This window comes from Entelurus aequoreus, linkage group LG27 (assembly GCF_033978785.1).
Source record: "Entelurus aequoreus isolate RoL-2023_Sb linkage group LG27, RoL_Eaeq_v1.1, whole genome shotgun sequence".
NCBI classification, from domain to species: Eukaryota; Metazoa; Chordata; class Actinopteri; order Syngnathiformes; family Syngnathidae; genus Entelurus; species Entelurus aequoreus.
Window position 1 is genome coordinate 28,284,132 of NC_084757.1, and position 24,031 is coordinate 28,308,162.

At 40.6% G+C, this 24,031-nt stretch overlaps 1 protein-coding gene, 1 long non-coding RNA gene and 5 other non-coding genes across 8 annotated transcripts in view; all 7 read right to left on the bottom strand.

Annotated features, from left to right (window-relative positions):
* The window catches only part of tor3a (torsin family 3, member A), a 32,694-nt gene extending 26,230 nt beyond the window's left edge, over positions 1-6,464 (bottom strand). The window contains exons 1-2 of the mRNA XM_062038366.1: positions 6,060-6,464; positions 5,846-5,968 (exon numbers count right to left, since the gene is read on the bottom strand). Of these exons, the coding sequence (XP_061894350.1) occupies positions 5,846-5,968; positions 6,060-6,231 (295 nt within the window). The 5' untranslated portion in view covers positions 6,232-6,464. The remainder of the gene's footprint in view (positions 1-5,845; positions 5,969-6,059) is intronic.
* Positions 6,465-7,465: 1,001 nt separating this feature from the next.
* On the bottom strand, positions 7,466-16,741 carry LOC133644163 (uncharacterized). 2 transcript variants are annotated; one of them, XR_009824733.1, is made up of 20 exons: positions 16,681-16,741; positions 16,213-16,264; positions 12,900-12,938; positions 12,543-12,568; positions 12,331-12,358; positions 12,151-12,194; positions 11,657-11,684; positions 11,403-11,462; positions 10,931-10,974; positions 10,439-10,466; positions 10,180-10,239; positions 9,561-9,597; positions 9,333-9,382; positions 9,116-9,141; positions 8,908-8,982; positions 8,667-8,737; positions 8,186-8,213; positions 7,949-7,991; positions 7,763-7,784; positions 7,466-7,594 (listed from the first exon to the last, which is right to left on the bottom strand). It is a non-coding gene; the product is annotated as an uncharacterized LOC133644163 (long non-coding RNA). The 2 variants fall into 2 exon arrangements; XR_009824732.1 differs by having other exon boundaries at positions 8,908-8,930; positions 16,681-16,738.
* LOC133644821 (small nucleolar RNA SNORD47) lies at positions 7,657-7,725 on the bottom strand. Its single transcript, XR_009824837.1, has one exon. It is a non-coding gene; the product is annotated as a small nucleolar RNA SNORD47 (small nucleolar RNA).
* LOC133644824 (small nucleolar RNA snR60/Z15/Z230/Z193/J17) lies at positions 9,000-9,084 on the bottom strand. The gene has a single exon (XR_009824839.1). It is a non-coding gene; the product is annotated as a small nucleolar RNA snR60/Z15/Z230/Z193/J17 (small nucleolar RNA).
* On the bottom strand, positions 12,427-12,510 carry LOC133644818 (small nucleolar RNA snR60/Z15/Z230/Z193/J17). Its single transcript, XR_009824834.1, has one exon. It is a non-coding gene; the product is annotated as a small nucleolar RNA snR60/Z15/Z230/Z193/J17 (small nucleolar RNA).
* LOC133644820 (small nucleolar RNA SNORD24) lies at positions 13,005-13,084 on the bottom strand. The gene has a single exon (XR_009824836.1). It is a non-coding gene; the product is annotated as a small nucleolar RNA SNORD24 (small nucleolar RNA).
* LOC133644822 (small nucleolar RNA SNORD74) lies at positions 16,378-16,458 on the bottom strand. The gene has a single exon (XR_009824838.1). It is a non-coding gene; the product is annotated as a small nucleolar RNA SNORD74 (small nucleolar RNA).
* Positions 16,742-24,031: the final 7,290 nt, after the last annotated feature.

Below are 24,031 nucleotides of genomic sequence, written 5' to 3' on the forward strand. Positions count from 1 at the left end.
TGTGACATGAGTGCGTGTCTATTATGACTTCGCTTACTAGTTTCGACGATGTGTTTTTTCTTGCCTCTGATTGGCCAGTTTGTAACGTTTCGCCGTAACCTAAGCCCAGGGCTCGGCAACCTAAAAAGTTGAAAGAGCCATATTAGACCAAAAATAATAGAAAAAGATCTGTCTGGAGCCGCAAAAAAATTGAAAGCCTTATATAAGTGTTATAATGAAGACAACACATTATGTGAGTGTCTATATCAGCTATAATAGCCTACTATCAAAATGACTGTGTCTCAGGCTGATGCAAATCTTTGCTACAGAAATGTTGAAATTTTAATATTTAATGTAAACATTTTTACAACATTGGAAAACATTCATAAAACAGATGTTTCTCAGAGAGTGAGATAACTCCTGGAAATTACTGGCTTAGAATGGCCAAATGTGTGTGTCCAAGTTAAAAAAAACCGGCAGGCTGTCTTCTTCTAATGGATTTATTACAATCTTTGCAAGCTGGGAAATGTTTGCTGTGGTCTGGAACAACATGGCACACAAACAACTATCAGAAATGCAGCCAATATTACATACAGATAATGTGTAATGAGTAGAGATGCATTTATCGTCCGATAATATCGGCAGCCCGATATTATCGGCCGATAAATGCTTTAAAATGTAATATCGGAAATTATCGGTATCGGTTCGGATATTATCGGTATCAAAAAGTAAAATGTATAACTTTTTAAAACGTCGCTGTACGTACACGGACGTAGGGAGAAGTACAGAGCGCAAATGAACCTTAAAGGCACTGCCTTTACGTGCCAGTCCAATCACATAATACCTACGGCTTTTCACACACACGAGTGAATGCAAGGCATACTTGGTCAACAGCCATACAGGTCACACTGAGGGTGGCCGTATAAACAACTTTAACACTGTTACAAATATGCGCCACACTGTGAACCCACACCAAACAAGAATGACAAACACACTTCGGGAGAACATCCGCACCGTAACACAACATAAACACAACAGAACAAATACCCAGAACCCCTTGCAGCACTAACTCTTCCGGGACGCTACAATATACACCCCCTGTTACCCCCTATCCCCCCCCCCCCCCACCACCACCACCTCAACCACGCCCACCTCAACCTCCTCATGCATGTCCCAAATTCCAAGCTGCTGTTTTGAGGCATGTTAAAAAACATAATGCACTTTGTGACTTCAATAATAAATATGGCAGTGCCATGTTGGCATTTTTTTTTCCATAACTTGAGTTGATTTATTTTGGAAAACCTTGTTACATTGTTTAATGCATCCAGCGGGGCATTACAACAAAATTAGGCATAATAATGTGTTAATTCCACGACTGTATATATCGGTATCGGTTGACATAGGAATCGGTAATTAAGAGTTGGACAATATCGGAATATCGGTAAAAAAGCCATTATCGAACATCTCTAGTCATGAGACATGCAAATATGAATTAAATACACAGAGGACATACGTAAAGGATATCAAAAGAGCTCAAATATACCTACAAACGAGGCATAATGATGCAATATGTACATACAGCCAGCCTAAATAGCATGTTAGCATCGACTAGCTTGCAGTCATGCATTGACCAAATATGCCCGATTAGCACTCCACACAAGTCAATAACATCAACAAAGCTCACCTTTGTGCATTCACGCACAGCAACAAAATTTTGGTGGACAAAATGAGACAAAGAAAGTGTGGCATAAAACACATCTTTCTGTGCCAACGTCGGAGAAAGTTGTACATGTAAACAAACTATGGTGAGTTCAAGAACCGCCGAAAATAGGACAAAACAGCGCTGGTGCAGACTGTGAAGCATGTTTAACATAAACAGTGGGATTTATAACAATTAGGAAGGTTTGTGTCATGTTTGTCCTACAGAAACCATCCATCCATCCATTTTCTACCCCTTGTCCCTATCGGGGTCAAGGGGGCGCTGGAGCCTATCTGAACTACACTCAGGCGGAAGGCGGGGTACACCCTGGACAAGTCGCCACCTCATCACAGAGCCAGCACAGATAGACAGACAACATTCACACTCACATTCACACACTAGGGCCAATTTAGTGTTATAAATAAATGATAAATGGGTTATACTTGTATAGCGCTTTTCTACCTTCAAGGTACTCGAAGCGCTTTGACAGTATTTCCACATTCACCCATTCACACACACATTCACACACTGATGGCGGGAGCTGCCATGCAAGGCACTAACCAGCAGCCATCAGGAGCAAGGGTGTAGTGTTGCCAATCAGGTGCGTGTCTTTGAAGGTGGGAGGAAGCCGGAGTACCCACGCAGAGAACCGCGGGGAGAACATGCAAACTCCACACAGAAAGATCCTGAGCCAGGATCGAACCCAGGACCTTTGTATTGTGAGGCACACGCACTAACCTCTGCCCACCGTGCTGCCCTACAGAAACCATATTAAAACACAAATGATATTTTTCCATTTTCATACAGTTGTGAAAAAGCTCCAGAGAGCCACTAGGCCGACCTCCGCCTTAGCCAATTGTGACTCATCATACGACCATCAACCAATCATCATGGATTTTCTCTCTAATTATGGGTGTTCTTATTCATCCAGGTTATTGTATTTTTATTTTTTGCCTGGATTGGCAATCCTTTTTTTTTTTTCCTAGCTTGTAACATTGATGTAAGTACCTCGCGGCATGGGTCTAAAAGTTGCTAAGCTACAGGAAAAGCCTGCCCAGTGGCCTTGTGGTTAGAGTGTCCGCCTTGAGATCGGTAGGCCATGAGTTCAAACCCCGGCCGAGTCGTACCAAAGACTATAGAAATGGGATCCATCACATTTCTGGATCTGCCTAACGGGAGCCTTTTGGCCATGGAGACCAGCTGCTGGGTCTCTGCCACACCAGAGTCCGTTTGGAGAGACTGGAGGAGATGCGGATGAAGAGACAGTGCTGCAGAGCTGGCGCTGAGACGGACAAGCTTCACAGTGTCTTGGCTGAATGAGCGTGTATCGGACACCTCGGTCTCCTTAGACCAGTGGTTCTTAACCTGGGTTCGATCGAACCCTAGGGGTTCGGTGAGTCGGCCTCAGGGGTTCGGCAGAGCCTCTGCCGCAGCGGTCAAGACACACCAGACTCATGAATTGATTAACGTGGACCCCGACTTAATTAAACAAGTTGAAAAACTTCTTCGGGTGTTACCATTTAGTGGTCAATTGTACGGAATATGTACTGTACTGTGCAATCTACTAATGCAAGTTTCATTCAATCAATCAATCAATCAATCAATCGTGTAAATAAAAACGTCTCCCTATCAGCGTATCTGTACTGTAAAGTTAACATTTGAATGACAATAAAAAGGAAGTCTAAGTATTATGGATACCCCCAAACGATGTTCCCTCTAATTTTCCATCTGATTTGCAAGTGTGTAATTTGTTGTGAGTTCCTGCACTGTGTTGGTTTTGTTCTTTGGACAAGGTGATGTTCATGCACGGTCCATTTTGTGCACCAGTAAAAAAAAACATAACTTTGTCTTGAATTTGAAAAAATAAAAAATAAATATTTTTTTCACTAAAGAAGGGTTTGGTGAATGTGTGTATGAAACTGGTGGGGTTCGGTACCTCCAACAAGGTTAAGAACCACTGCCTTAGACGCATCCTCGCCCATCCATGCGGACTGGACACTGGCCGAGTTAGTGGGCGGCAGAGAGTGGAGTCGGCTCTCTTGGTTGCTTTGTTGGGTCTGCTCCTCCTGTCTCTGGCTCCCCCCACCCCAGCAGACGATGGCGTGGAACACCGCAGAGGCCACCACAGTGTATATGTTTCTTTTACTTTTTATTCATAGCTGTATGTACAAACCCCGTTTCTATATGAGTTGGGAAATTGTGTTAGATGTAAATATAAACTGAATACAATGATTTGCAGATCCTTTTCAACCCATATTCAATTGAATGCACTACAAAGACAAGATATTTGATGTTCAAACTCATAAACTTTTTTTTTTTTTTGCAAATAATAATTAACTTAGAATTTCATGGCTGCAACACGTGCCAAAGTAGTTGGGAAAGGGCATGTTCACCACTGTGTTACATGGCCTTTCCTTTTAACAACACTCAGTAAACGTTTGGGAACTGAGGAGACACATTTTTTAAGCTTCTCAGGTGGAATTCTTTCCCATTCTTGCTTGATGTACAGCTTAAGTTGTTCAACAGTCCGGGGGTCTCTCTTGTGGTATTTTAGGCTTCATAATGCGCCACACATTTTCAATGGGAGACAGTTCTGGACTACAGGCAGGCCAGTCTAGTACCCGCACTCTTTTACTATGAAGCCACGTTGATGTAACACGTGGCTTGGCATTGTCTTGCTGAAATAAGCAGGGGCGTCCATGGTAACGTTGCTTGGATGGCAACACATGTTGCTCCAAAACCTGTATGTACCTTTCAGCATTAATGGAGCCTTCACAGATGTGTAAGTTACCCATGCCTTGGGCACTAATACACCCCCATACCATCACAGATACTGGCTTTTCAACTTTGCGCCTATAACAATCCGGATGGTTCTTTTCCTCTTTGGTCCGGAGGACACGACGTCCACAGTTTCCAAAAAAATTTTGAAATGTGGCCTCGTCAGACCACAGAACACTTTTCCACTTTGTATCAGTCCATCTTAGATGAGCTCAGGCCCAGCCAAGCCGACGGCGTTTCTGGGTGTTGTTGATAAACGGTTTTCGCCTTGCATAGGAGAGTTTTAACTTGCACTTACAGATGTAGCGACCAACTGTAGTTACTGACAGTGGGTTTTCTGAAGTGTTCCTGAGCCCATGTGGTGATATCCTTTACACACCGATGTCGCTTGTTGATGCAGTACAGCCTGAGGGATCGAAGGTCACGGGCTTAGCTGCTTATGTGCAGTGATTTCTCCAGATTGTCTGAACCCTTTGATGGTATTACGGACTGTAGATGGTGAAATCCCTAAATTCCTTGCAATAGCTGGTCGACAAAGGTTTTTCTTAAACTGTTCAACAATTTGCTCACGCATTTGTTGACAAAGTGGTGACCCTCGCCCCATCCTTGTTTGTGAATGACTGAGCATTTCATGGAATCTACTTTTATACCCTATCATGGCACCCACCTGTTCCCAATTTGCCTGTTCACCTGTGGGATGTTCCAAATAAGTGTTTGATGAGCATTCCTCAACTTTATCAGTATTTATTGCCACCTTTCCCAACTTCTTCGTCACGTGTTGCTGGCATCAAATTCTAAAGTTAATGATTATTTGCAAAAAAAAAAAATTGTTATCAGTTTGAACATCAAATATGTTGTCTTTGTAGCATATTCAACTGAATATGGGTTGAAAATGATTTGCAAATCATAGTATTCTGTTTATATTTACATCTAACACGATTTCCCTATTCATATGGAAACGGGTTTGTAGAAGTGGCAGCTGGTTGCATCAGCTCTGCTCTTTTAATGTCTTTAATGTCCTTTGTGTTCTTTGATGTTTCCCTCCATGTAAGAGGGATGTGTGCTATGGCTAGGAGTTGTTTTTTCTTTTGGCCTCAGTCTGGACCCCCTCTCCAGGGGCCCAGGCTTAGACCGATTTTTTTTTTCTTTTTAATAAAGTATTTCTGATTCTGAGGTTCATTTAATTGTGTGGTACTTTAAAAGCTACTCGAGAAAAACGTAGCTATGCTACTGGAAAATGTAGCTACATGTAGCTGTTACTGCCCATAATGACTAGTGCAGTTTTAGCATCAAATATGCACAAAACTACAGTTATAGTCGTGTTTTATTAAATCAGCGTAGTATTTAAAGTCACACCGCTGCGAGCTGTTACTATTATTCAATTGTTACCTGTGATATTGTTGGTCACCCTGCAGTCCCCAGACTCACAGCACTGGCCCAGGCTGCAGTACCAGTGGTACGCCAGGCTGATGTAGTCCTGGGGGAACGCCGCCCAAACGTCCCTGGTGGGAACTGTCCACGAAGCACACCAAGATATACAACCGTAAGTATTGTGTTCCTATATCATGTGAATATACCAAATATGATGGCGGTCTTTTCTTACCTTGCTGGGTCGCATCGTCCTGGTGGGGCTGACACTCCCCCTCCCATATGTTGCAGTAAATGTAATTAAAATAGTACGTGGACGCATTGGAGAGGGTGTCCAGCCGGAAGAAGTGGCCGTGCGTGGATCCAGCCAGCAGCAAAAGCAGTGGCGATATGAAGCGGATAACCATTGGAGGAAGATGTCGACCGTGGTCCTGAGCAGGACGCCGAGTCTAGTGCGCCATTAAGCAGTCACTTCTGTCAATGTTAGTGTAAGGATGTGCCAGATTTCCAAACCGGAAATAGACTGATACATTTACATTTAATACTTTGCATATTCAGTAGCTAAATAATACATCGACGGAGCGGATTTCCACTGGAACGCCCATCGAGATTGGATTTCCGACTCAGGGGGGGGGGAAAAAGCCGTAATGACATCACTTCCGGTTTCAACACGTCCCATTTCACGGTCACACCGAGTCAATAGCCTGACAGCCAATGAAATTCAATACATCATACTACACATGTATGATGGACTATCGTATTACGTGTCAACAGTCTCCAGCTAATTTGAGATTTGTTTCGACTTTGTCCATCCCTGTGCAGCTATTGGACTGGAATTTGTAATACTTTAGTCTTTGGTAACTGACAAAAAGATCCGAATCCTCTTAAGCCAGGGGTCCCCAAACTAAGGCCCGCGGGAAGTCCCAATTTAAAAATATTTTTTAAAAATCTGTCCTAATACATTTTCTACCGATTAGTACTCTTGTCTCCTAGCCAGAGACAAATCAGTGTAAAAATGCATTTTCCCATCATTAATGTAACATACCGCTGGGAATATTTATATATATATATATATATATATATATATATATATATATATGCTGGCCCCCAGCCATATCTTAACCCAATGCAGCAGCAGCACCCCTCTCACTCTAAGCAAACTTTTCAGAGTAGCCTTATTTTGGCAAATCCCATGTAGCATTGGCTAGAAGACTCATTAAATTTGATGGAAACTGTACTGCCTTGCCACACCCAGTATTAAAGATATTTGTTTTCTCAAAATGGAAAAGATAAACCTGACATGAGCGAATTATGAACTTTGTTTGCTTTTGTGTATTGCTGCACCATTTTGAGGCCATTTGGGAATGTTGTCTGTAGCTTTATCAATATTTGATTTTATTCTATTTGGGTGGTGGTGAACATTCCATAATGCATTTAAGGACAAAAAAAAGTTATTGCGCAAAATTGTGATATTGCCCAAAACACAAGTAACCAGGTAGTAAAGCTGTGAAAAAATAAATGTTAAGCTGCATGTGTATGTGCACACAAAATATGCTTTCTTTACATTGAATTGTGTAGTAAATAATGGGCCATGTGACATTACATTGACTCAGCACTTTATGGAAATGAAAGGAGTCAAAATATGGAATAAATTGTTTATTTGAAAATGCAGTTTAATGTACAAGATGATTCAGTTTAAACATACAGGAACACAGTGGCCAGCCAGACATCCAGTTCAGGTCAGGTCGTTAAAGATAGCTCTTCAGTTTCCTGGAGGAATGAGATTCTTAATTTCATGTTTTTGTACAACAAAATTATATTTTGCTGCCCACTGTCTCAGAAATATGGAACGGTAATGGTTATAATCAGAGATCATTTGGCAGAATCTTTCATCACAGACAGTGGTGTTTCCATCCAATTAGAAAAATATCAACTTACCAAGTTAATCCAGCAATGTTCCCTATAGACAAAAAGAAAAAGTTAACTCAATATACAAAGACAAATAATGAATGTTTTATGAACAGGTCACTCAGTTGGCACAAATCATCCACATTTAAATTCGGCTCGGACATTAAAGACATCACTGTACCAATAATGGTATCATCCTTCTTATGCTTAACTCACCTCCAAGGTCAACTGGAAACTTCCGTGGAAGGCAGGATAACATCTGGAGTGATAGACCAGCATTCAGTTAAGATACACAACAGCTTTTTTAAAAAAGGCACATTAAACAAGCCGACCAACTCAGCTAGAGCTAATACTACTAACTCCACAATGCAACCGTCAGTGTAGTAGTTTGTCATCACATAGGCCAGACTAGCATACATTCATTTGTGACAAAGAATCCAATTCAGTCCATACCTGCTCATACAGCCATCAGAAGCACCATCTGCAATAAGACAGAAATTAGTGGGGCAGTCTGTGGATTCAAATGTTTCTTAAAAAAATTAAGTCAGGATCAGTAACATTCATATCTCCTCAACTGGATCAGTGACCTGATTCTAGTCATCACTCCTGATAGATTCAGGCCCTACTCATAACCTAGCACTGTTCATGGGTGACTGAAACCTTTGTTTACACAATCCTAATTGGATAAATTTATATTTAATATAAGGAGCTAATCATATGCCATTTACTTCTCACAATTAAAACTACGCAGCCAGATTTCAATTGTTAGAGCATGCTGATCAGGGAACTGACAACATTAATGCAGTGAATTGCACCAAATCTCATCTAACTAACTTTTAAAGTCTTCTGTATTTTGAATAAATTAATCACCCATAATACAGGTCAGATTTGAGTATGGCCTATGTGGTAATTTAACACACTTTACAATACTCACCAGGAATTTAAATTTTCCTGAGGGAACCATGTCTACTCGACCCAAGATGGCATCTGTTCCTCTTTGCACATCTAAGACAAGATAAACCCAACATTTCAAATATGACAACTTTAGAATGAGTGGAACATTTAGTAGACATGTCAGCTAGGACAAATAATGATTTTAATTATTCAGGGGTTATCCGCTAAACTATGCAGTCTTCAAAGTGTCAAGTTTATTAACAAAACACAAATCAACTTACCAAATGTGGTGTTGCTCATGTATCTAAAAAGACCAAACAAAACCATGGGTAAGTAACCACTCACTTAAAAAGGGCCTGAACAGACATCAAGGCTGACACATCAGATAGGGGTGAAAGACAATTTTTTTTTTTTCTTCACAGACAATCTGCTGAACTATGCAGTCATCATTGTGTCAAGTTATTTATTTGACAATACGCATTTACTCACCATCTTTTGTGGTATGTGGCCTTTACCTAGAAAGAGGACAAACATTTTAAAGCCATTTGGGTTTGATGATGCTTATGAAACTTTCCAGGCAAACACATCAAAATGGCTCAAGTCATTCTTTACTTAATTATACTACAGGAAATATTTTCCTTGGACAATACTCAGATCATTTATTTTTTCAAGGACAAAGTGTATGCCTTCCATTAAATCTGCTCACCTCACTTTGAAAATCCCCGACTTGAACAGCGGCACACACTTCCAAGAAACCTATAAGTAGACATAATTAAGGAAACGTAACACATTCAAGTAGGTGCAACTCATTAAGTACTTTATCAGATAGAAACCATCTTTCACTCTAAATCAGAGAGATTCCCATTGTTTCACAACTCATCATTTGACTAATTACTTGTAAGATTAATTAATCAAATGGCTAAAATGTCAATACCTCTCCTTGCAGTCAAGGATCTTTACACCAACTGGACCTGCAGAAAAAAAACCATGTTAAGTCAAATAATTAGATACTCAATATTTTAAGTACATTAGCAATCACTGCCACAGATATCAACTTGGTGGTTGTTTGCATCACCATCCATTTTGTAAAGAGTAGAAAATAAAGTATTACAGCAGCAAAATATGCAAATAAGACTATTGTGTTGTCCTTGAAATGTGCACCATATGTTCATAGTAAGGGTGCAACAATTAATCTGTTTATACTACATGTATAGTTAGCTTTGCCATTCGCAAGATCGGTATTTACCAAAGAATTTTCAAAAAAGGGAATTGATTTGATATTAGAAAAAAGAAAAAAATACTTAACAGGGGACTTTATGGAGTATAGCACTGAACTAAAATGACTATTAAAGTACAAATTATATTGGTCTAAAAAGAACATGCAAAGTAAAAAAAAAATTGTAAATCTGATTTAGGCCACATCACCCAAGCCTAACATAGGTATCTGCTTTTTTGTTTGTGACTCCACAGATGGGCTAACCAAATTAAAGTCGTCATCCATATTTAATTTCAAATCAGACATTAAAGACATCACTGTACCATCATCAACTCACCTCCAAGTCTGCCATGCTTGACTGGTAAACTGGAGTCTTCCGTGGAAGGCATGACGACATCTTAAGTGATAGACCAGCATTCAGTTTAGATACACACCAGCTTTTTTTTTTTCATAAAAAAAGGCACAATGAGCTGACCAACTCAGCTAGAGCTAATACTACTAACTCCACAATGCAACCGTCAGTGTAGTAGTTCGTCATCACATAGGCCAGACTAGCATACATTCATTTGTGACAAAGAATCCAATTCAGTCCATACCTGCTCATACAGCCATCAGAAGCACCGTCTGCAATAAGACAGAAATTAGTGGGGCAGTCTGTAGATTCAAATGTTTCTTAAAAAAATTAAGTCAGGATCAGTAAAATTCATATCTCCTCAACTGGATCAGTGACCTGATTCTAGTCATCACTCCTGATAGATTCAGGCCCTACTCATAACCTAGCACTGTTCACGGGTGACGGAAACCCTTGTTTACACGGGTTTTTACAATCCTAATTGGATAAATTTATATTTAATATAAAGAGGTAATCATATGCCATTTACTTCTCACAATAAAACTACGCAGCCAAATTTCAATTGTTAGTGCATGCTGATCGGGGAACTGACAACATTAATGCAGTGAACTGCACCAAATCTCATCTTTAACTAACTTTTAAAGTCTTCTGTATTTTGAATAAATTAATCACCCATAATACAGGTCAGATTTGAGTATGGCCTCTGTGGTAATTTAACACGCTTTACAATACTCACCATGTCTACTCAACCCAAGATGGCATCTGTTCCTCTCTGCACATCTAGGAAGATAAACCCAACAATTCAAATATTTGACTTTAGAATGAGTGGAAAGTTCAGGTAATTGAAGGCAGCGCTTCAGTTTCCCTGAGGAATTTAAGGCGCTTTGTTTCAGTTTTTGTACAACAAAAAATTATATTTTGCTGCCCACTGTCTCAGAGATTTGGAACGGTAATGTTATAATCACAGATCATTTGGCAGAATCTTTCATCACAGACAGTGGTGTTTCCATCTAATTAGAAAAATATCAACATAAGTTCATCTATCAATGTTTCCTACAGACAAAAAGGAAAAGTTATCTCAATATACAAAGACAAATATTGTATGAACAGGTCACTCAGTTGGCACAAATCATCCACATTTAATTTCAGATCTGACATTTAAGACATCACTATCAATCATGGTATCATCCTTCTTATGCTTAACTCACCTCCAAGTATGCCATGCTTGACTGGTAAACTGGAGTCTTCCGTGGAAGGCAGGATAACATCTGGAGTGACAGACCAGCATTCAGTTTAGATACACAACAGCTTTTTAAAAAAAGGCACATTAAACAAGCCGACCAACTCAGCTAGAGCTAATACTACTAACTCCACAATGCAACCGTCAGTGTAGTAGTTTGTCATCACATAGGCCAGACTAGCATACATTCATTTGTGACAAAGAATCAAATTCAGTCCATACCTGCTCATACAGCCATCAGAGGCACCATCTGCAATAATACAAAATTAATGGGGCATTCTGTAGATTCAAATGTTTCTTAAAGAAAAAAATTAAGTCAGGATCAGTAAAATTCATATCTCCTCAACTGGATCAGTGACCTGATTCTAGTCATCACTCCTGATAGATTCAGGCCCTACTCATAACCTAGCACTGTTCATGGGTGACTGAAACCCTTGTTTACATGGGCTTATACAATTCTAAATTTGATTAGTTTTATTTAATATAAAGAGCTAATCATATGCCATTTACTTCTCAAAATTATCAAACAGCCAACTTAATTCCAATTAATGCATGCTGATCGGGGAACTGACAATTTTAATGCAGTGAATTGCACCAAATCTCATCTTTAAATAACTTTTAAAGCCTTCTGTATTTTGAATACATTAATCACCCATAATACAGGCCAGATTTAAGTATGGCCTTTGTGGTAATTTAACACCCTTTAACATACTCACCATGTCAACTAGACCCAAGATGTCATCTGTTCCTCTTTGCACATCTAAAAAAAGATAAACCCAACAATTCAAATATTTGACAACTTTAGAATGAGTGGAAAGGATTTTAATTATTCAGGGGTTATCTGCTGAACTATGCAGTCATCGTAGTGTCAAGTTGTTTAGCCAACAAAAACGTACCAAATGTGGTGTTGTGCTGCTCATGTATCTAAAAAGACCAAACAAAACCAGGGTAAGTAACCACTCACTTAAAAAGGGCCTGAACAGACATCAAGGCTGACACATCAGATAGGGGTGAAAGACAAATTTTTTTTTTCTTCACGGACAATCTGCTGAACTATGCAGTCATCATTGTGTCAAGTTATTTATTTGGCAAAACAACATTTACTCACCATCTTTTGTGGTATGCGGCCTTTACCTAAAAAGAGGACAGACATTTTAAAAGTCACTTTGGTTTGATGATGCCTGAGACTTCAAAGGCCAACACATCAAAATGACAGAATTTATTCTGCACTTAATTTTTTTACTGCAGCAGAATATAGTTTGTTCTACGTGCATACGTTAGCAGAAATATTTTCCTTTGACAAAACTCAAATTGTCCTTTTCTAAAAAGTAGACTTTAAGGAAGCGCAACACATTCAAATAGGTGCAACTCACTAAGCCTTTTGTCAAAAACAATCTTTCCCTCTTACTCAGACTCCCATTGACAAATGTAGAATAATTAATCAAATATCTTAAATTTTGATTACCTCTCCTTGCAGTCAAGGATCTTTACACACCAACTGGACCTGCACAAAAAAAAAACCATGTTAAGTCAATTATATACTCAAAATTTTAAGTACATATGCAGTCACTGCCTCAGATATCAACTTGGTGGTTGATTGCGTCGTCATCCATTTTGTCGAGAGTAGCAAATATAATGTCATCAAAGGCAGCAAAAAAAGCTAAATAAAAAAACCTCTTGGGTGTTGTCCGAAATATGCACCATATGTAAAAAAAAAAAAAAAAGGGGTTTAACGAATAATCGATAGTTAGATTCCTAAATTTCATGTATGTCAATCTTTGCTCCGATACAGAATACAGATATGGCATAGACGGAGAATTTTATTCAACAGGTAAAATCTGTTAAAATGTAAGAGTTACTGTAATTTCTTTGAAAATGATCATAAAAGCTTCCCTCTGGTTAATTAAACATTAAAAAGAAGCCGTTTGCTACATTTGCATAGAGGACGCTAACTTTCCAGTGTATTTTAAGTGTTATATCCCAACGTCTTACAGCTTCTAAGACATAATTGCGCACGTACGCAACACATTAGCTAATAGCAATTTGAATAGCTAGCGTTGGCAGTCATCGAACGTATTCCGTCATACAAACGTGACTGCTAATTGTTCGTTGCTTCTCGTGGACTGTTTTTGTATGAGTGACCGCCGTAGACACCAAATCATTTTATTCGGCCGGTATTTTTGTATGCATTACATAAGCTTGGTAATTGAGAAAAAGACAGTTCTAACAAATGTGTTCTGTCAAACCGTGAGGTAGCCAAATGGTTATATGCTTATGAAAATGTAACAGTGAGCAAGTTAAACAGCCCCTTTAAAAACACAACCAAGATGTGAATGCATTGGCCAATAAGTGATTACTTGCATCCTTAATTTATACCCAATTCACTTACAAAGCACAACGGGACTATAGAAAATGTTACATGCGGTGTCCAGTAGGGCTGGGCGATATATCGCAGGTTTGTCTCTGTACGATATAGAAAATGACTATATTGTGATATTCGAGTATACGTTCTCACTCAGTTACTTTTAGCTGCGGGGCATTAAACCATGCGTTTCACACTCTTTCCTGTCTCTCCCCACAGACTTTAAAACAAGCGCACCTTCTTACATACGTCACATGAGCAACGTCACACGCTCCCGCAGAGCGAGAGGTAGCGACATGGTAACGTTAGCTGTGATGCCAACAGCCAACGGTGTGGCTTGAGTGGTAAAACGAGAGAGAGAAGGTGCGAATCTGGTAACAAATGGAGGAATATTTAATTCCCAAGAAAAACAGCACGGTGTCCATCGTCTGTTTGGCTTCAAGCGGGAATATGTCTTTACATGTCAACATCTCCGTTCGGAGCCACACCAACTAAATGCCGAAGCAACTATTTCTACATCAACACTGTAGGACATATATTATTTGATATGCAGGTCATTTTTATGTGACATACCGTATTTCCTTGAATAGCCGCAGGGGCGTTAATTAATTTAAAACCTCCTGTCACTCCTGCGTTTACCGGAAGCCGGCGGGATGGCCGTGCATGCGGTAATTATTTTAAAACCTCTTCTCACTCCGGCGTTTACCAAAAGGAATCCGGTAAATTTAGGCGTGCGCTTTGAGTGTGATGTAAGCATACCATCATGAAAAGCACATTTAATAAAAAAAACGTTATTATGGTCTTACCTGTACTTATAATTGGAGTCCATTTGCAGCTCCTTCTGACCAAAAGCATCGATAACTTGTTTATAGAAGTCTTCATTATTTTCTTTCTTCCGTTTTAAAAGTCTCTCTGTCTCGATGGAGATATTCCTTTAATTATTACCTCCTGCTTCGATTGAAAGTCCAGTTTAGAAAACTGTTTTATTTTAGATACCGGTATGTAATCCTCCATGTTAAAAAAAAAAAAATCTCTTGCTGCTTGTGTTCACTTCTTCTGCAGTACCGTAAGTCGCAAGAAGGATCTCTAGCGCGGCAGCGCCCTCTACCACCAGGAGGCGGGAGTCATTTGATGACTCATACAGTATTTAACACACGCAGCTACGGTATATTAATAAAACATAGCTGCTTACTGTTCTTTTTAGCATACTGTACCGGTATTCAATAGCTTGGACCTTAAATCCTACTGAATAGCTCTTTATCTTTTTTCCTTTGTGCGATTGTGCGGTTGCAAACTACTGAAAGCAGCTTCCTCCATTTTGAAAATGAGGACAGTTAAGCGTCACTCGTGACGTAACGAATTTGACCCGGTGGAAGTTCTAGCCATATGCTAAATATTTTGCGAAACGGGTTTGACCCGGCGAAAATTATAGACATGCGATAATAAAATTAAAATTTTGCGAAACGAATTTGATCCGGCGTCAATAATGAACCGGCGATAAGGCCAAGCATGCGTTAATTATTTTGAGAAACGAGTTTGACCCGGCAGTAATTCTAGACGTGCGAATACTATATTCCCTGCGCCAATTCAAGGAAATACGGTAAATATCTTGTGTCATTATGCACAAAAGTGCACCTATAGCTTGTTTTAAAATGTCTGACAATCTTGCACTGTTTTGGAAATGACATGAATGTTTGTGCCACTGCTTAATAAATACAGTTTTGCTAAATTGACTTAGTTGTGATTTCCCTCTCTGCATGAAAATTTTAAATGAGCATATATTAATGCCATATGAACAAGAATGTTTTAATGAAGAGACAGAATCATCAAACTGCTGTGATTATATGCATCAAGTGTTCATTCAAGGCTAAGGCAAAATATCGAGATATATATCGTGTATCGCGATATGGCCTAAAAATTTGATATTAAAAAAAGGCCATATCGCCCAGCCCTAGTGTTCAGTATTAACTTCAGTTACACTGAAATTGATTTACTAAAAAGAAAAAAGTGCTGAATCAATTTTAACTCCCTGAATTGTATCGTTTCAAAAATATATTGGGCCTGAAACTCAGCAACCGCAAATTTTGAATCTAATCTTTAAACAAATCGTTACACCCCTAATAAAAAGCGTATTTTTCTAATCCAGAGCAGGGGTCTACAACTGGTATCCACCCAATTGATGATTTTGAGCAGATCACCCAAAAATTTGCTCAAACTATTCACCATTCAATTCAAGCATTTAGTGCCACATTACCACAAACTAGCATAAAAGCAATGACCACACAGTTTGAGTGGAGATCTGCTTTCAAAATAAAGTACAATTTAATTGCCAATCAAATGAAGGAAAACATTTGGAGACCCCTGATCCAGAATTCTACTCCGAGAAGCTTACGTGAGTGTAAAACATTCAACTGACCATTTTGCATGTCCGCAGGTCTTCGTGGGATGTCATCGTGAGAAGAATGTAACTAGGAAAAAAACATAACAGAATTGTAAGCGATCAGTTAGTTATACAATGCAAGGCGGAGAACTAGCTTCAGCGCAATGCTAATGTCCAGCTATGCTAAACACGTGTTTACGCCCCATGCGGTCAGGACAGTTGGCCTTTCCTCACATCGATTCAGATGTCCCTACCAACATTTTGTCATCATATAGCAATGGGACGAGGTGTAAACCATGACATGTTAAGTTAGTCACAATACAAGTATGCTAGCAGTGGTCGAAATGGCGGCCGAGGCCTAAAACGGCAACCACCAGTACAAGCTTATTAAGCATTTCACGTTTTGATTCAATCCCCACAAGAAACGTAGTCGACAGGAAAAAAAAAAAAACAGCAAATTGACAAGAGAAGAGTAGTACTAAAAAAAAAGAGTTGTTGACTTACTGTTGGCAGACGTTGGAAAGAGACGGTTCTGACGGGGGAGAGCCTTTTTATATGCTGCGCCGCACAGGCCGATGGGAAAATGATGCGACTCCTAGTGGTCGTAATAAAGAACTGAAGGCAAGCAGACAGAAAACCATCCATCCATCCATCCATCCATTTCCTACCGCTTGTAGAGCCTGGAGCAGTGGCTCTTAACCTTGTTGGAGGTACCGAACCCCACCAGTTTCATGTGCGCATTCACCGAACCCTTCTTTAGTGAAAAATAAAATGTTTTTTTGCAAATTCAAAACAAAGTTATATGTTTTTGGTAACACTTTCGCATGGGTAACATATTCTAAGTAACAAAGACTTAATTTAGAGTTATTTGGTTAGGGTAAGGTTCAGGGTTAGAGGGTTAGGGCTATAATAAGGCCATGCCGAATAAGGCATCATCCATCCATCCATCCATCTTCTTCCGCTTATCCGAGGTCGGGTCGCGGGGGCAGCAGCCTAAGCAGGGAAGCCCAGACTTCCCTCTCCCCAGCCACTTCGTCTAGCTCTTCCCGGGGGATCCCGAGGCGTTCCCAGGCCAGCCGGGAGACATAGTCTTCCCAACGTGTCCTGGGTCTTCCCCGTGGCCTCCTACCGGTCGGACGTGCCCTAAACACCTCCCTAGGGAGGCGTTCAGGTGGCATCCTGACCAGATGCCCGAACCACCTCATCTGGCTCCTCTCCATGTGGAGGAGCAGCGGCTTTACTTTGAGCTCCTCCCGGATGACAGAGCTTCTCACCCTATCTCTAAGGGAGAGCCCCGCCACCCGGCGGAGGAAACTCATTTCGGCCGCTTGTACCCGTGATCTTGTCCTTTCGGTCATAACCCAAAGCTCATGACCATAGGTGAGGATGGGAACGTAGATCGACCGGTAAATTGAGAGCTTTGCCTTGCGGCTCAGCTCCTTCTTCACCACAACGGACCGATACAGCGCCCACATTACTGAAGACGCCACACCGATCCACCTGTCGATCTCACGATCCACTCTTCCCTCATGTATTTTATAATGTTTTATTATTGTTATAATTACACGAAATGTGTAAGTTACATGTAAATACCTGAATGTTGTTCGATGTTTTGTCAATGTGGAACCATTGTCTCGTTGTCCCTCCTACTGCAATAATTACTGTGACACCTGTCTTTTTATATGCGTTGGACACGCCTTCCAACTTCCCTTTTGTCCACGATAACGGGAGAGGGGCTCGACGATGGAAAAAAGTTATTGACGACAATTGTATTCTGTGTATTATCAGTAAAGTGCATCTGAGCAGCAACCCATGGTGTCGGGCGTGTTCCATAAAATCCACACAACGCAGAGGAAAAGACCACCGGTTACACAAGCACATTCTGAAAATGTACAAATCATAATGTTGTTGGTTATTTCTTTTACAATTACCTGTTGCGGTTAATAGTATATATACTTTATTTGTCGTTATTTATATTTTCTGAATAAATTATGTGATAATGTTGGAGTATAACTGTCATACTAAGTATGACAGTTATTTAAACATAACTCCTAAACAAAACATGCAATATGTCTAATAATGCCTTAAATAATGTATCTTTGTGAGTTTTACTAGAAACATATGCTTATGTAAGGTTTGCAAACACAAACATTAGTTTTTTTTACTCAATATGACAGTAATGTTCTTAGAATCCTGAGATTAATTTTCTATCTATCAAGATAAAAAAATTATATCAAAATCCAATTACAGTATGTTTTTTATGAAGTTTGATAATTTTCCTCGACTGATAACATCATGTGGTTTATTTTGTACATATGTAGCATCATCTACAAAGATACAAACAATTGCTATTGCGACATCCAGTGGACACATTTAGAACAGATGTTTCTTTCATTCAAATATTTCAGGTAATTTTTATACTTAGCAAACTCATTCCGCGGGCCGGATAAAACCTGTTTGCGGGTCTGATCCGGCCCGAGGGCCTTACGTTTGACACCACTGCATTAAAGGGTCATGATTTTTGTTGTACATTCAAAACAGTTCTTCGTGGTCTATATAACAGACAATTGTGGTTCTTTGGTCAAAAATTTTACAGACCATCTTCAAGCCTATGTAATGCGTCGTTTTGTGGGCAGTCTTGTGCCTCGACTTCAATGGCGTCTTCCCCGTCAGCAAAGTTGAAGTTTTTAGCGCTTGTGACAGATATAAGTTAGAAATATACACTTATTTGTCTATGAAATGACAACAGCGAAGGATGCATAAGCATGTAAGAGCCAGTCTGCCTCACAGCAAGAGGATCGAGGAAAAATAATTGCGCATGCGTAGTGCTATGTAACTTTGGTTAAAGTAGATTTACGATATGTGAATATCAAAATAAAATATGCCATTATAGCCTGATTCAGTCAAAAAATTGTACTCACATATCCGGTTAGAACGTGTGCTTTTTTACAGTTAGTTAGTACATTATTTACTTAAATGTGATCATTAATAAGCCAGTATCCATTCACTTCTTATTGTAAAAATGGAGTAATCGTCGTTATCCAATCCATAATTCGACTTGTTTATGCCGAGAACACACAAATTGTCCAAATTTCAGTCCAGTCCATTTGTTCGTGTAGAAAACACTAACATCACTAAAAATCCAGGACGCGTTTTGCCTGCAACCCTGCTTGTGTTTATGCATGTGTGAACACTCACTGGCTGTGGTTCATTTGGGATAAACGTGAATTCCAGTAATAAACAACAGGGCCGTTGCTAGGAATTCTGGGGCCTTTGAAAGAATATCGGTGTGTCGAATTTGGCTGCTTCCTTAAAAAAAACAACTACCAGTTGCTTTCTCACGCTGTAATTGTTTACATTTTTACTTGTTGAAAGATACATTTAAAGAAAAGTAATTTAAAATCACCACTTGTACACGAGGCAGCTGCTGTTTGTTCAAGCTTTTGAGGCGTATTAACATACAGTACAGGCCAAAAGTCTGGACACACAACTTTCTCATTCAATGTGTTTTCTTTATTTTCATGACTATGACTAGATTGTCACTGAAGGCATCAAAACTATGAATGAACACATGTGGAGTTATGTACTTAACAAAAAAAAAGGTGAAATAACTGAAAACATGTTTTATATTCTAGTTTCTTCAAAATAGCCATCTTTGCTCTGATTACTGCTTTGCACACTCTTGGCATTCTCTCGATGAGCTCCAAGAGGTAATGACCTGAAAGGGTTTTCACTTCACAGCTGTCATAGTTTTGATGCCTTCAGTGACAATCTACAATGTAAATAGTCATTGTTTATAGGGTTAGGCGCAATAAGTGTTCAACTTCAGCCTAAACCTTTTCGGTCTGCAACATTTTCAATTTATGAATTAAAACTGTTTGTTTATTTTGTTGACCACTGACCGAAGAAAAAATAATAAACTAAATAAAGAAAACACATTGCAATGAGAAGGTGTGTTCAAACTTTTGGCCTGTACTGTATATGCATGACATATTTAGATTTTCATCACATTTAAAAACAACAATTTAAAATGACGTAATGCTAAATTGCAAAATGTTATTAAAAAAAAAATCCAGCACCCTCATTCTGGAATAACATTTGCAATTTCTAACAAATTACAAAATCTGCCAACGTTTTTGTGTATTAGATTATTACGAAATTACATAGAGGTGAAAATGTAATACATCATTACATAATGCGTCGTTACAGGGGGGTGCTATGGGTACATGTTTTTTAGTTTTTGATAAAAGAGTTGTTGGGACTGGGGACGCAACTGTCAACAAGTAGTCTGTGTTGTCATCACTTGTGTTTTTCCGGATGGAAACGAGTCAGGGCGGCCACTCGCAACAACATTGCAGGTGAAAACATGTCAAGTGTGGGAACATTTCACCCTAATCTTGTTAAAGACATAAATACCTTGCTTATTTGGCAAAGTGGACCTTGCTTTTTATTGCAGTACATCTGTGACACGGGAACAATCAGCTGCATGATGTCGGTCGATCTCAACTTGGTAAAATAGTTAGCTCGTTACCTTGCGAGCTAGCAAACAAGTGGGAGACAAAGTGGTGTGAAAAATAGATTCAACTATAATTTTAGCCCAAGTCTGCCAGCTACACTTTGTCTATATCTATTTAAGTTTGTTTTTGCTTCAAGCACACCTGTGAAGTGAAAACCGTTTCAGGTGACTACCTATTGAAGCTCATTGAGAGAATGCCAAGAGTGTGCAAAAAAGTAATCAGAGCAAAGGGTGGCTATTTTGAAGAAACTACAATATAAAACATGTTTTCAGTTATTTCACCTTATTTTGTTAAGTACATAACTCCACATGTGTTCATTTGTAGTTTTGATGCCTTCAGTGACAATCTACAATGTAAATAGTCATGAAAATAAAGAAAACACATTGAATGAGAAGGTGTGTCCAAACCTTTGGCCTGTACTGTACACTGTGAACTTTCTCACATTGTAATGGCTTACAATGCTTGCTGGTCAGAAGATACAATGAAATAAACATAGTTTAAAATCACTACTTGTACACGAGGCAGCTGCTTTTTGTTCAAGGCGAAGATATGAAATATTTCCGTTCGTGTGCACGCCAAGTAACGTTAGGGAGCAGACATCTACAGAACACCCCTGCACCCCATTCATTGCCACCTTCAATGGTGTTGTTTTTTAGTGTTCTTGACGGTGTAATGCACCCAACTTGTGTCCTTTTTTACGATTGTCGACTTAACAAGTCAAAGTATTACATAAATTATGTAGTTGTCTTTACTCATTTCACTGATTTCAACAAACATTTTCAATAGCTTGTTGGTATTTAATTGTATTGACCAATCAAGCAATGATATACAAAAAAAAACAACAACTAAGTGTCCAGGCTCAAGTTAGTTAACTTAAATGTGCAAGTAAAAGAAAGAGCACATGGAATATGTTGTGAAACAAATAACAACAGGCCTCATCTAATTTCAGTTGAAGTTTGAATTGGCTTGTTTGTGCACTGTAAGTCTCATCAGGTGTCGTGCGAAATTCTGTATCCCTGGAATGTTTGGTATCACCTGAGCTCTGGGCCTTTTTCAGACAGCGGCAGCACTTCCGTGTTATTAGCAATGTCAATGATACAAAATGTGGATTATTACCATCATGCTTTGATTGTGAAGTGAATTGATTAACTCATATTATGTTTTACATATGTTGAATGTTTATATCCAACTTGGAGAAAGCGAAAATAAATAGCGGTTGAGAAGGAGCCTCAGTTAGACATTGGCATGCGGACTGGAATTAGCTCTCTCACGAGAAGAAGCAATAACCCTAGGCTTCGGAATGCAAAATTTATAGCTGTATCCTGGAGCCTCATGGAGAGGACATTGACGGGCTCACAGAGTGCATCACAGACTATATCAACTTCTGTGTTGACTCAAATGTCCCATCAAGGACGGTCACCTTCTACCCAAACAACAAGCCGTGGGTGACCAAGGACATCAAAGCCCTACTGAATGAGAAGAAGAGGGCATTCAATACTGGTAACAGGGAGGAGGTGAAAAGAGTTTAGGGGCTGCTGAAGACCAAACTCAGGGAGGCCAAGGAGAACTACAGGAGCTGGAAGGGAAGCTGAAGAACAACAACATGAAGGCGGTTTGGAGAGATATGCAGACCATCGCCGGGGGGGGGGGGGGGGGGGGGGGGTGGACGGAGACAAAGAGAGGGCCAATGAGCTAAACCAGTTCTTTAACAGGTTTGACACAGTGGCTCCGACAAGCTCCTGCCCCCCCCCCCCCCCCCGAGACATGCCAGCCGGCCCCCTGACAACTTCAGCGAACTAATCCACCCCCCCCCCTCCTCACAGCCCCCCAACTCCAATGACTACCTCCCCCAACTTAACACCTCACCCTCAGCTTGACGATCCCCCCTCCCCCAACCACCTGAGACCCCCCCAGTGTGTCTGTCTGCAGAACAGGTGAATGCACAGCTAAATAAGTTACACACAGGCAAGGCCGCGGGTCCTGACGGTGTGAGCCCCAGGGTGCTCAAAGCCTGCGCCCCACAGCTGTGTGGTGTGCTTCAGCAAATCTTCAACATGAGCCTTAGGCTGAAGAAAGTCCCCACACTGTGGAAAACCTCGTGCGTGGTCCCCATCCCCAAGTGCATGCGACCCAGCACGTCGAAGGACTACAGGCCGGTGGCTCTAACCTCCCATATCATGAAGACCATGGAGAGGTTGGTCCTGGAACAACTCCGCCCGACGATCAAGCCCCACCTGGATCCACTCCAGTTCGCCTACTAGCCCCGACTGGGAGTGGAGGACGCAGTCATCTACCTGCTGAACCGAACCCACACCAACCTAGACAAGCCTGCGAGTAGTGTGAGGGTCATGTTTCTCGACTTCTCCAGTGCGTTCAATACCATACGGCCTGGACTACTGGGTGTGAAGTTGGAGACGATGCAGGTGGAGGCCCCCTTGGTGTCCTAGGTTGTTGATTACCTGACTGACAGACCACAGTACGTGCGACTGCAGGACTGTGTGTCTGACAGACTGGTCAGCAACACCGGGGCCCCACAGGGCACAGTCCTCTCCCCCTTCCTCTTCACCATCTACACCACCGATTTCCACTATCAGTCAGAGTCCTGCCACTTTCAGAAGTTTTCTGATGACTCTGCGATAGTGGGGTGTATTGAGGATGGTGATGATGAGGAATACAGGGCACTAGTGGAGGACTTTGTCACATGGTGTGGAAAGAACCACCTCCAGCTCAATGTGACGAAGACCAAGGAGCTGGTTGTGGACCTGGGAAGGAGGAGGAGTACTCCGGCGACCCCTGTTTCCATCAGGGGGGTCGATGTGGACATGGTTGAGGATTATAAATACCTCGGTGTACACATCGACAACAAGCTGAATGGGTCAAAACACGCTGAGGCACTCTACAAGAAGGGACAGAGCCGCCTCTACTTCCTCAGGAGGCTAGGATCCTTCAACGTCTGTACAAAGATGTTGAAGATGTTCTACGAGTCGGTGGTGGCGGGTGCCTTCTTGTACACCGTGGCAGCGGACTGAGAGCGAGGGACGCAAACAGACTGGACAAGTTGGTAGAGAAGGCCAGTAACGTGGTGGGAGTGGAGCTAGACTCTCTGGCGGTGGTGTCAGAGAAGAGAAGTCTAGCAAAGCTCCTAGCCATTATGGACAACACCTCCCACCCACTACACTCGGACCTGGCGGAGAGAATGAGCACGTTCAGTGGAAGGCTCAGAGTCCCAAAATGCAACACGGAATGACACAGGAGGTCCTTCATACCGACAGCCATCAGACTGTATAATGCATATAGACTTAGACTTAGACAAACTTTAATGATCCACAAGGGAAATT